Source organism: Salvia miltiorrhiza, chromosome 6 (assembly GCF_028751815.1).
Source record: "Salvia miltiorrhiza cultivar Shanhuang (shh) chromosome 6, IMPLAD_Smil_shh, whole genome shotgun sequence".
In the NCBI taxonomy this organism is placed as follows: domain Eukaryota; kingdom Viridiplantae; phylum Streptophyta; class Magnoliopsida; order Lamiales; family Lamiaceae; genus Salvia; species Salvia miltiorrhiza.
Window position 1 is genome coordinate 11747903 of NC_080392.1, and position 12759 is coordinate 11760661.

The following is a 12759-nucleotide window of genomic DNA, read 5'->3' on the forward strand; positions in this document are numbered from 1 at the left end:
GCTATAAACTAAAATAATTAACATGAAACATTTTGAATAAAGGTACAAAAAATAAGATATGTTAATTCTGTTAAATTTATTACGAAAAAATTAATAGAATATATACAAATTAATTAAGTGAAATCTATGCAGATCTATTTAATACTCGTTAATTCAATGTGAAGTAGTTTAATGAAAATAATATTATATATATGTAAATATGGATATGAAACATATCTTTTAATTAATTCTATAATCTTCCAAACTAAAAAAGGCAAAAAAACAAAAAAAGGCACAAAATAAAGATATGAATCTAATCAACCGAAATGAATATGATTCGGTCAAACTTAGGACGGTTACAAATAAAAATAAATTACCAAGTTAACCTTTAGTATAATTTTTGAATTAATTAATGTCAATTATCTTAACCGTATGATCTGCTAAATCCAAGGGCCCTTGTTAATTCTTCATTCTCAAATTACTTATCATATTTCATGGATCTTCTCCCTATATATATATATATATATATATATATATATATATATATAAACTCTATCTAAATATATTACCAGAGAAAATACAATAATTGGTAAACGTCACTTGATCCTTGTTGGCAAGTCATGGCTTCTTAAATCTTCAACAAATTGTATAAAAGTAAACTTTACTAATCTTCTTAGTAAGCCTTAGAGCACTTCCAGCAGATCACCTAAATGCATCACTAACTCTAAATTTAGGCTAAAACAATTGAAAATGAGATTAAAAAAAATACATTCAGCAGATCCCCTAAATTGGATGGGGCCCACAAAAAATTTTACACCTACTTAAATTCAATCTAAAATTTACACCCACCCAAAATTTATTTTAAGCTTATAATTAGTAGGGCCCACACATAATTATTATTTTTATGTAGAAAATAGGAGATCTGGTGTATGCATTTATAAAATCGAGATCCTAAAATTAAATAGGGAAGCTTTAGGCAGGAATATATGAGCATAATTTTGGGATTTCTGCTGGGAGTGCTCTTACATCGCAACAAATATCGGTTACAACATGAGAGTTGTGACATATTCTATCGGTCAATTTTCAAACGACTCAATTTTTCCTAATACACTTAGCATTACCACCCTAGTTATGATCTGCATCAAGGTACGTAATTGATTTTTGGTGTAGTCATACATAATTATAAGATTTTTTTATTCTTTTTTCAATTATCATCTCTTTGATGAAATATTACTTTATTTTGGTCTAACAATCAGATCTCGTGCAGAACATAGTATATATGCATGAGACTCCCAATTACTGAATAAGCATAAGAAATTTGTCTCTCATCTCTTCTATCTTATTTTATATTTTGGGACACATATTATTGGTCCGGAGTGAGTACGTATTGGTGTATGAGCGGAAAAATATATATCAATTGCAACTTTTTCGTTTCTTGATCAAAGCTATTATAAGAATAGGTGCAAATGATAATGAGTCAGCTGAAATTAAATCTAATCAACTAACATGTAGCTGATCATATTCCAAATTACTCAGTTCACAGTATATCAGTTAACAATCTTAATGCCAACCGTTCAGCTAATTAGTTGAACTAGTAATAATTGAAATGAGTGCGAAATATGGTAGTTTGAATAACTCACTTATTAAAAACCTTTTTGTTATCCTTTTCAGCTTATATTATGCTTAGATGTAAATATGAATGACACACAAATAGTATGAAATATGAATTCAGATAAGCACAATAAGTAAACAAATAGAAATAAAACTACAAAAAAAATATTGGTCACAAGCGAGTATGTATTAATATATGAGGAAGGGGGAATGCAACACCAATTACATGCATCTTTTTTGTTTTTGGATCAGAGATGTGTCTAAGAACATGTTCAACTGATAATGAGTCAACTGAGTTGATCCCAATAAGCAAAAAATGAAAAAAAAAAAATAGAGCTATTAAAAAAAAAGTGGAGATAGGAGAAAGAATTTTCCTAAGTTTTAATTTTTAAATAAATATAATTTTACATTATAAATCCAATATTTACATAATATATATCAATTTGAAGCTCTTGTCAGTATCTTTAATTTGATATATAGATCAACTATCTTATAATTAGTAGAATTTCAAAATTTTTAAAAAGAAATAAATAGATAAATAAGAAGTTAAAGAAAAAGAATATAAAAAACAAATACTCCCCCATCCACGAAAAATATGACACTTTTGCCATTTTTGGCGTCCACGAAAAGTATGAAACTTTCATTTTTAGAACATGACCCCATATCTTTTTCTTAACTTTTATCCTGACAAATACTTCTAATTTACAAAAAAAAATCACCCCAAATTCAATCTCAACCACACATCTCATAAAATGGTGAGACCCTTTCTCCATTACAAAAAATCAGCACCAATTTTATTAAAACATGTTTCCATCAAAAGTGCTATACTTTTGATGGACGGTGGGAGTATATAGTTTATAAATAAACCTTCAATTTTATTACAATAACAAATTTATCACTCAATTTAGAAATTCATTTGAAATTTCAATTGAAAGTTGTATTTTTAATAATATATATTATAGATAAATTATAGATTTTGTTCTTTTCCTTCTAAATAAGTTTTGCCTATTATTTTGCTTGTTATATAGAATATCTTCCTCGAGTAGTTCACTTGTTTATCTTGAAGTTCTATTAGTCTAATTTATGATGTATTATTTAAGAGAAGAAGAATATTAAATATGAAAATGAACGATATTATATAAAAAAAATGAGGAAAGGAAATTAAAATCAAAGAAAAAAAAAAGCAGAAAAGGTGCGCCAAAAAAGGAAGAAGAATAAAATATAAATTAAGTTGTTAAAAAAAATGTTGGTTAAAATCCAAAATTCAGTTATACTCGATCTACTAGCTTTATTTTTTATTAATTGTACTCTGGAACTGTAGTTTTTTTCTTTGTCATTGTCAATATTCTAGCGGTTGATTATAAGTATTTGCTCTTTTATAGCATGATAACGTCGATACCCGCTGCGGGTATTCAGGTACCCGCATTATCCACAATTTTTTTGAAGCCGTTTAAATTTGAGGGTGTTTTGTGCTGCAAATTGAGGGTATTTTATCCCGCTTTTTGAAAATAAAAACAAAAATAAAAATATTCTTTCTATTTAATCAATTATCTATGAAACCTATGACGAAGAAATATCCCTGAAAACTTGCCCGACGCAGGTACCCGATAACCGCAATTTTATGGAATTACATGCCCTCACCCAACCCTCTTTATTAATTGGGAGGGTATCGGGTACCCGATACCCGCGCAAGTATCGGGTCAGCTCTCTCTCGCCTCTCTCGTTCTCTCGCCTCTCTCTCGCGTATTATTCGTGGATTCTTTTCTCGTTCTCTCGCCTCTCTCTCTCTCTCTCTCTTAGTTTTTAACTTTTTACCGTCTGAACCTACCATGGTCTATATATGGTTATGGGAAGGGATCAGCTAATTAATATCCTCACACTTTCAGCTCTCTCTACTGCTCCTACTTAATATTCTCTCTCTCCATATCGTCTATTCTCTCATAATATTGGAAAAGATTTGGTGCAGAGTGATGGAAACCCAACTTTTAATAAATGAGGATATGAAGAAATATATATTCAGAGATGAAAAGCGGATTGATGGATACCAAACGTATTAGTTTACAACAAGTATACCCATAACTTTCCCAAAATGGAAACTATCGTCTCATATACTAGTAAAAAAAATTTAGCTCAAAAAACTTCCATTCTTTAAACCGAGAATGAACCAAATCGCAACTTAATAAGAGTCCAAGTCCAACTCATTGTCTCAAATGATCAAATCCAGTATTCAATTCTCTATATATAGGCTTTAATAGATAGATAATTTGCAGCCTCACTCTCTCTTTTACGTATTCATCTATTCTCTTGTCTCTCTCTCTCTCTTAAATCAAACGCACATCCTTTGGAAAACAAGCAGCGCAACCATGGCACTGATGATATTCTTCCTTGTAGCCTTCTTCCTTAGGGCTTCCTCTTCCTCAGCCTGTGACAAAGCAATATTCTTGCTGGCGGGGCAAAGCAATATGGCTGGCCGGGGTGGCATTTTCCATAATAAATGGGACGGATACACTCCTCCCCTCTGCCGAGCCAGTCCACGGATCCTCCGTCTCAACAACCAGACGGCATGGGAGGAGGCTCGTGAGCCTCTACACGGAAACATCTCCTTTGCGCCTTGCCCGGGCAGCAATGCTCCTGCGGGAATCGGGCCAGGGATGGCCTTCGCAAACACCCTCTTGAAGAGGGACCCCACTATTGGAACCATCGGCTTGGTTCCATGTGCAGTGGGAATGACTGGCATCTCCGACTGGAGACGCGGAAGCTGCCTCTACGCCCGCTTGATGAGTCGGGCTCGGGCGGCCTTGAGGGAAGGAGGAGCGCTCCGGGGGATGCTCTGGTACCAAGGGGAGAACGACATTAACGTGTCGACTGCCGGCATGTATGAGGATCGGTTGAGGACGTTCTTCAATGACGTCCGAAACGATCTCTCGTCTCCTTCGCTGCCAATCATCCAGGTATGTAAATGTAACAGTATAGAAGAAATGTAATTAATGGAGATTGATTGATTATAATGATGTGTTACGTTGTAGGTGGCTTTGGCGTCCCCGAATATTTCTACTAATTCGGGGACGAGAAAAATAAGAAGCATCCAGTTGCACTTGAAGCTTCCAAACTTGATGTGCGTGGATGCCAAAGGTTTGGCAGTAGACGACTACCAGAAGCTGCACCTCACCACGGACGCTCAAGTGAAGCTGGGCTCAAAGATGGCGCATGCATTTGTCAAGCATTTTACCTAGCTTAGTCAATGGCTTCTCCTTTTCCTTAGGTGTACTGCTTGTATTTATTTATTTTTATTTTTTATGTTAAGATTCGATTATTAGTGCATTAGTTTCTGCAAGAATCAGGCCTATATATATGATTTACAACTTGGAATTTCTGCAAGATTGGTCTGCATGACACATATTCTTAAGTTCGACAATTTAATTTGTTGGAAAAGTCCAGTCTACCTTAACAAACAAAAAAAGGCGGATAAAGACAGAAGAGGAATAAATATAAATAGATAAATTATTATGCTCATGAATCAAGTATTGTTACAATTAATTAAATGTTTGACGCAACAAATTATGGAAAGTAGACGAATTAATAGATTTTCGACTTTGTACAGACTGTAGATTGTCCAAATGGAAAAATGCAGTGATGGGTAATAAGGGTAAAACACAATTTAATCATGAAACAAAATCTAAATTACTAGAATGTTAAGATAAACTAGGCAAGAAAACAAAAAACAACTCAGGATTTACGTGGTTCGGAAAATTCCCTACATCCACGGACCAAGAACTCAAGCTAATTTTATTCACAAATTCGATCTGGAATACCACAAATTGAGCTTACAAAACACTCCGCTAACTCACGAACTTTGAAGAGAAAAACGGAATTGAAACTATAAAATCAGAAACTGGAATCACGCACACACAGTTGCTCCCCAACCAGGGACGGATTCAGAAATTTTTTATTGTGGGGCACAAAATATATATAAACATACTATAAATATAAAGTACATTAAAAAAATTATAGTACACAATAATTCAAGTCTATTAGAATTACGATTTACGAGTTTTCATTGATTGAAATATTTGCATGATCGACCATCAAAAATCTCTTTCTCAATATATACAATCAATCTATCAATTATCCATTTATCTCTCATCCGATTGCGTAGACAATTCTTTATGATATTCATTGCAGAAAATACCATTTCAAATTAAGTATACTAGTGTGTAACCCGTCGAATTTCGACGGGTATCATTTGCTGTTATAATTTATATAAAAAAGATATAGAAATTATTTCATAATATATTTATAAATTATGGAGATTATTCACTAAAAAAATTGTTAATATGCCATGTCAATCTATTATAGTAATAAAAAAAAAAATCGCATACATGTAAAACTATATAAAATCCAAAATCAAGGTTATAAGTTTCCATTGAGTTCTTCACAGTTCACAATCCAAAATCGAAACCATACTGCCGTCTGTTGAGTCTGCCGCCACGGCACCGCCTGCCACCGTGGCCTTCCCATTTCTGGCGGGTTGGGATCTAGTGGTCCATCTTCTTCATGCTCAACGTCTACGTTCTAATTGCTTCCCATTTTCTAATTTCTTGCTCAGGGCTATGCTCAACAGTTCAATGTATGTTTCTCATTTGATTTCCTTTTATTTGTTTCTATAATTTTGATTATGTGTTTGCTTGTCTTTTGGTTCATGTTTGGTTTCTCGATTTTTTCTTTGTAGTTTCTCACCTTCAAAATGATTTATTTAAAATAATAATAATAATAATACTAAATTGAGATGATACGATCATAGTAAATGAGCGTTTTTTTTAATTACAATATTGAGATTTTATTAAATTGCAGAATATTCTATGCCCTTAAATCAAGTTTTTGAGGCGGCCAAAAATATTATGTAATACGCCAACTATAATTAATGTTTATAACTAAAAATTGAAACTTGAAAAAGTATTAATTAACTCTATAATTAATTATTCAATAAAAAAAACTCTATAATTAATTACTCATTTAAATAGATATAAAAAATAATTATAAATTCTAATTAGATAAGTGATTCCTAATTAATTATTTCAAAAAATTATAACATCGTTATTTAGGGGGGTGTATTCGTTGTGGATTTCCACAGACTTTAAAAAGTCCATGGAATTTAAATTCCATGGAATTCACATAGATTCCAGACGACTTTCAAAGAATTCGTGGTTGGATTTCACCCCGATTTTCACTGATTTTCGAAGAATTTAGGGGATAATTCTGGAATTGAAATCCATGATGCCAACGCCCGCTGAATCCCAGCACCGCTGGGAATCCAGCGACCGCTGGAAACCAAAAAGGCATCATGGAAACCCAGTGTTGAGCAATGCATTGGGCACCAAAACGGCACAGCAGCTGAGAGGTGAGGGGTGCGCCGGGGCGGTCCCGGAAGAGTCGGGGAGAGGAGAGATGGTGCGGCGCTCACACTGCGCTGGGGGACTGTGGGCCTGCGGCGGCGGCAGCGGCAACGACGTGGCGAGAGACACGGAGCGCGTAGAGAGAGAGGCAAAGAATTCAGACTCGCTCGAATCCAACATATGCTGGAATCCAGCATATGCTGGACTCTCTCAACGGTGGCTGAGTTCCAGCGCTCACTGGCTTCTTGGCCGCGGGCGCTGGAACTCAGCGCTCGCTTAAAATTTCATGGATTTCAATTCTCGTGGTTCTTGCCCGGATTTCGTCGTGTGTATTTTTTGGATGAAATCCATGAAAGTCATTCCAAATTTTAAGTCAATGGAATAACGAATACACCTAGATTTGTATGGATTTTAAAAAGTCTGAAACGAATACACCCAGATTTATATGGACTTTTAAAAGTCTTAAACGAATACACCCAGATTTCTGCAGACTTTTAAAAGTCTGGAACGAATACACCCAGACTTTTAAAATCCATAGAAATCTATTAATTAGATTAATGTTGATTCATACTTTCAAATGTGATGATTAATGCTTTATGTTAGGTTGGATAATATTTTTGACTACCACATTAAAATTTAAAAATTATTTTACTTATATAAGTTAGATCCAAAATGAGTACATATATTTATTTACTTATTTATTTAAATGCATTTATGAACACGCACATCCAAAATGAATACATATATTTATTTACTTAGTCTCTTTGGTCTAGAAAATTTGAGAGTTCTTTCTTTCCAAAGTATATATGTATGTATAATGTATTTACACATACATATTTGTTTGTACAAAAAAAAGGAGAGCAAGAACACCCTAACTGTTGTTCATGTTCTGGAACAAATTGCTCAAATTCCTATTATATATTCTCAAATTCCCATACAATATTATCCTCCAACTAAAACCATGATTTTGATTATGCACGAGCAATCAAAATCTCACTGAAAGGAATCGGGAAGCCAATGCCAATAATTTCAGTTACAGATACTCACAATAATAATAAACTAATCACAGTTTCACATGGCCACATATAAGAATGGATCATACAAATCTGTACTATTCAGTTTCACATTAGCCATAATCATTTGATAATCAATTGCTTATTCAAACTCATGCTAACATACAACAATACTGTGAGAGGTTAGAAGCATAATTCCCCATCTCATCTTCTGTTAAAAATGAACATTTCATAAAATTCAATAGGAAGCCAAGAGAAGTATAAACTACAATATCACCTCATATCCAAATCTTTCTTCCATCGAAGTATACAGCAATGAGGCAAGCAACTAAACTACGGTCAGCAAATCCCGGAAAAAAAAAGAAAAGGCAAAAAGAAGGAGAAATATTGGTGCTGCAATATGAAGAAATACCTGTAAGCAAAGACAAATTAAACAAAATCATTTAACAACAAAGTAAACAATAAAGTTGCTTTCTATCAGTATCAATTTACTGCAATTTATGAACATGATGGTGATGGTGATGATGAATGGACTTACAAAAACTCGGACCTTCTTTTCTGCAAGGTTTGCTCTGCTCCCTAAACACAACAAAAGAAGAAGAAACACGATGCGGCGTAAATCATTATTAACAACTAACAGCACATACATTCAGTGAATTAGATCTATCAGCAATTAGTATTTGTTAAGCAAGTTAATAGAATTATAGAAGTTTATGTAGGCCTCTCATAAAAGTCCAATACTGATTTGAAGTCTTGTGAAAGGGAAAATAACTAATAACATATAAAAACAGAAAAGGTAAATGAGTAAGAATGAATACTCATAATATTATTCCAAAATCTGTTAGTCTTTGCAATAACTATGCATCCTTCTCCCAAGTACTCCGTCAAATTTTGATGCTTCTAATTTCCACAATATACTAACACAGCCCAACTGGAGGTAGAAAGTAATACAAAATAAAAGATTAACACCCAGATGATGCAGGAGCATTCAGAAAAACATCACAGTGAGATATTTAATATGCTTTGAGCTAGGCATTGGCAAGACTGGATATAAATGATACCCAACTCATCCTGTCATAACGGCTTTCAAGTTTCAAAACTAAATTAGAGGAAGAGATTAATAGTAAAACATAATGGCGGCAGCCTCCATCTCGGTTGCCCTCATTCTTTCTACCTCACTTCTATCAGTATCATATACTCAATCATTGCAAATCAGTAAAACCGTTAATGACATTAAAAAAGGAAGTTCCTTGGCATCTCGTAAGTATCTGTTCAAAAGAATGCAGGAGTAATGAACCCGTGTGCAATCATTGATTCAATATTATTTACCAGTATATATGTATATATATATATATGTTCACCTCTTCTTCTACGAACTGGAAGAAGAGGTCATTATCGAGATAATGTAGGTAACAGAAACCATGGCTGAGAGAGCTGAACAATCAGTCAAAAGGCCTAAGTCACGGCTACACTATACGGCAACAATTCAAGCAGCAAAAAAAAAGGCATATTTTGATAATCAGAAAAAAAAAAAAAAAAAAAAAAAAAAAAACACACACACACACACACGTTCCAGGTAAAGCAACAATTTTTTCAAACATGATCACAAATTAGCGGAAACAGAAAATTCATAAATTCAAAAGAGAAACAACCCGAAGCAGGATAGTAAATGGACATCAACCAATACAACAATACCACCAAAACAGAAATAAACACAAACCGAAGCAGGATTCTAAATGCATAGATACGCATCAAAATTAAACCGAATCAACTTAAAAATCAATATATCTGACTTCTATAATCCATAGGCACGAAATGAAATGCATAGATACGCATTAAAATTAAACCGAATCAACTTAAAAATCAATATATCTGACTTCCATAATCCATAGGCACGAAATGAAGAGCAATGCCTCAATCAAACGCTTGTTCCGGAAAACTCTTAGATCAGATACGGGGTGCAGAATTGACAGCCGACCGAGTCTGTCAAGGAAAATGGTGGAGGCGGGCGATTGAGTGGATGCAGCAGAATTGTTAGTGAACTAATAAATTTATAACTAAAAATCTAGGTTTTAAAATTTCTATTGTTAAACATTTACCTTGTATATACTTTTTAATCTTTCCAAAAAAAACTTCTTTCTAAAGTAGAGAAATCATTCTATATTTACTATTGTAATCTTTCCTAATAGAAAACTTACCATGGAGGAGAAAAACTTACCTTGGGTAGATCGATGCAGGGCCGACGCTGCGAATCGCGGTGGGGGAGGGAGAAAGGGAGGTGGCAGATAACGGCGGAGGCCGGCGGGGCGAATCGTGGTGGGAGAAGTGCAGTTTTGAGCTTTCAACCCGACGCGGCGAGAATCCATGGTTGAATCGCGAAGCAATAGTCATTAAGGTGTAGACTATGCTTGGATCAGCAATTTGACGGCGGCGAGTCCATGGTGTTTATAATTTGAGGCTGGGGCCGGTGAGGGAAATGGAGGTGGCATCGGAGAAGGTGGAATGGGCAGATCTCTGACGGCGACTTGGTGACGGGGCAGAAAGCGGTGGAGGGGAAAGGGGAGCGGCGAATCGCGGTGGAAGGTGGCAGATATCTGTGTTTTGTCTATAAATACAGATATCTGCTCTCAGAATAAGATACACAAAAATCCTAACATGCCCTTTACAAGGAGATATTATGTATGTCAATAGGGATAGTCACAGAAACCCTCATCACAGTTTTAACAAGAACCTGAATTCTGATAAATCCAATATCTTAACCACTGAGAGGCAGAAAGATGAAAAAAAGTTTTGATCAAACTCAAACTCAAAATTTTGATCAAAAGCCTAGAAAGGTGTGTTGGAACTGTGGTAAGCCTGGTCATTTTATAAGTAAGTGTAAACAGCCTAAGAAAAACAAGAATTTTGTTCCTAATGAGCCTAAACAGCATGCTAATAATATTTATGAAGATGATGGTGTCTATATGGTTCATGACTATGATTTTCAGTACATCAATTATTCAAATGTTGTGTCTAAATCTGTGAGTTCCATTGAATGGTTAATTGACTCTGGTTGTACCTTCCATGTCACCCCTCTTGAGCATATGTTTCATAACATGCAGTTGGTTAAATCTGGTCATGTTTCTCTAGCTGATGGACAAAACTGTGAAATTCAGGGTAGGGGTGATATTTGCTTAAAATTTGAGAATGGAAGCATGCTTACTTTGAATGATGCCAGATTTGTGCCAAATTTGAAGTTCAGCCTTCTATCTGTGTCTAAAATCGCTGACAATATGTTAAATGGCTCTGTGAATTACTTAAGGTTTCAATTTGAGAAGGATTCTATGTTGTACTTCTCTACACCAAGAAAGGGTGATTTATATGCTGTTTGTGCTGAGTCAGTCCCTTTGTCTATTGTTAATGTGGTCCATGAGGACAAAACTGCTCTGTGGCATGCTAGATTAGGGCACATGAGTAGCAAAGGTTTGGAAATTTTGAAAAAATCTGGTGCTTTTGGAAATAAACAAAGTTTCTCATTCTTACTTGAATCCTCACAATCTGCTGCTCCAAGTGAGGTGGAGAAACTGAAACCCTTTGATCATTAAAAGAATGAGTTTATGTTTACCCCCACTGTTCCTTTTGAGGTGGATAATCAATCCAATATGCATGATGAACCTGAAATGTGGCTTGTTGCTATGAACTCTGAAATGAACTCTTTGCATAATAACAATACTTGGGTTCTTGTTGAAAAACCTAATGATTGCTCTATTGTTGAATGCAAATGGTTGTTTAAGGTTAAGAATGAGATTGACTTTGTGTCCCTGTCTGTTTCTTCTTGTTTTTTTCCTATTTTGCTAGCTTGTTTTCTTTATTGTTAGTTGTTTATGTGCTTCTTGTTGTTTCCCTTTGCCTGTTGTCTCTGTGTGCTCTCTGTTGTGTCAAGCTCTGCTCTGTCTGTTGGAGGTCAGCTCTGTGTTCTGTGTGTTGTCTCTGGTTCTGTCTGTAGTTTGAGCTCTGCTCTGTCTGTGTGTGCCTTGTATGTCTCTGCTCTGTGTTTGCTTGCTCTGCTCTGGGTGTTGTGTTTCTGCTCTGCGTCGTCTGAGCTCTGCTCTGCTCTGTGTCCGAGCTTTGCTCTGGTCTGTTTGTCTGCTCTGATTTGTTCTGTGTGTTTTGAGCTCTGCCCGCTCTGCTCTGTGTGCGGGCTCTGCTCTGGTCTTCAGTCTGTCTGTCTGTGCTCTGTTCTGTTTTCTGTGTCTGAGCTCTGCTCTCTGGTCTGGGTCTGTTGTGTCTTCAATGATAACCTTCATAGGTTTGAGAAATGGTTGTTTACCCTGGGTTGGTCTCTGGTGTTGAGACTGAGATTAATATGCATAATATTTTTCTCACCCTGGGTTGGTCTCTTGTCTTGACTTCGTGGCACATAAGAGTAAAAATGGGTGTGATGATAAGCTCAAAATAAAGGCAGGCTCTTCCCTGGTGACATAAAGATCATTGTGCCAAAGGTGGATATGTGGAGTGTTGGCCCAATAATCTTTATGCTTCTTTGGGCCCATTTCTGGGCCTAGCTCTACCTTAGCTCATTCCTTCCTCTAACCCTAAAACACATACCCCCTCCTGATTTATGCTTAATTTACTCTATTTTTAAGGGTTTGAAGGTGCGTGTTTTAAGATAATCCTCTGGAAATTGGTGCGTTTTATGGTGTATTTTATGCTTTGCAGGAGATTTAGGCTTTCGAGATGGAAGAATGCAGTTTTGGAGAATTTTGGATGAATTTGGCGTTTTC

The 12759-nt window shown here is 35.3% G+C and overlaps 2 protein-coding genes across 3 annotated transcripts; one reads left to right on the forward strand and one right to left on the reverse strand.

The window, feature by feature from the left end:
• The first annotated feature begins 3750 nt into the window (after positions 1 to 3750).
• On the forward strand, positions 3751 to 4968 carry LOC130988677 (probable carbohydrate esterase At4g34215). The gene is made up of 2 exons (XM_057912584.1): positions 3751 to 4541; positions 4617 to 4968. The coding sequence occupies exons 1-2, from the start codon at positions 3954 to 3956 to the stop codon at positions 4821 to 4823; spliced, it is 795 nt and encodes a 264-aa protein (XP_057768567.1). The 5' UTR covers positions 3751 to 3953; the 3' UTR covers positions 4824 to 4968.
• A 3237-nt stretch (positions 4969 to 8205) lies between these two features.
• LOC130988678 (uncharacterized) lies at positions 8206 to 10702 on the reverse strand. 2 transcript variants are annotated; one of them, XM_057912585.1, is made up of 4 exons: positions 10215 to 10685; positions 9910 to 9979; positions 8535 to 8575; positions 8206 to 8408 (listed from the first exon to the last, which is right to left on the reverse strand). In XM_057912585.1, the coding sequence occupies exons 1-4, from the start codon at positions 10385 to 10387 to the stop codon at positions 8336 to 8338; spliced, it is 357 nt and encodes a 118-aa protein (XP_057768568.1). In that variant the 5' UTR covers positions 10388 to 10685; the 3' UTR covers positions 8206 to 8335. The 2 variants fall into 2 exon arrangements, with proteins under 2 accessions (XP_057768568.1, XP_057768570.1); XM_057912587.1 differs by lacking the exon at positions 9910 to 9979 and having other exon boundaries at positions 10215 to 10702.
• Between the last annotated feature and the right edge of the window lie 2057 nt (positions 10703 to 12759).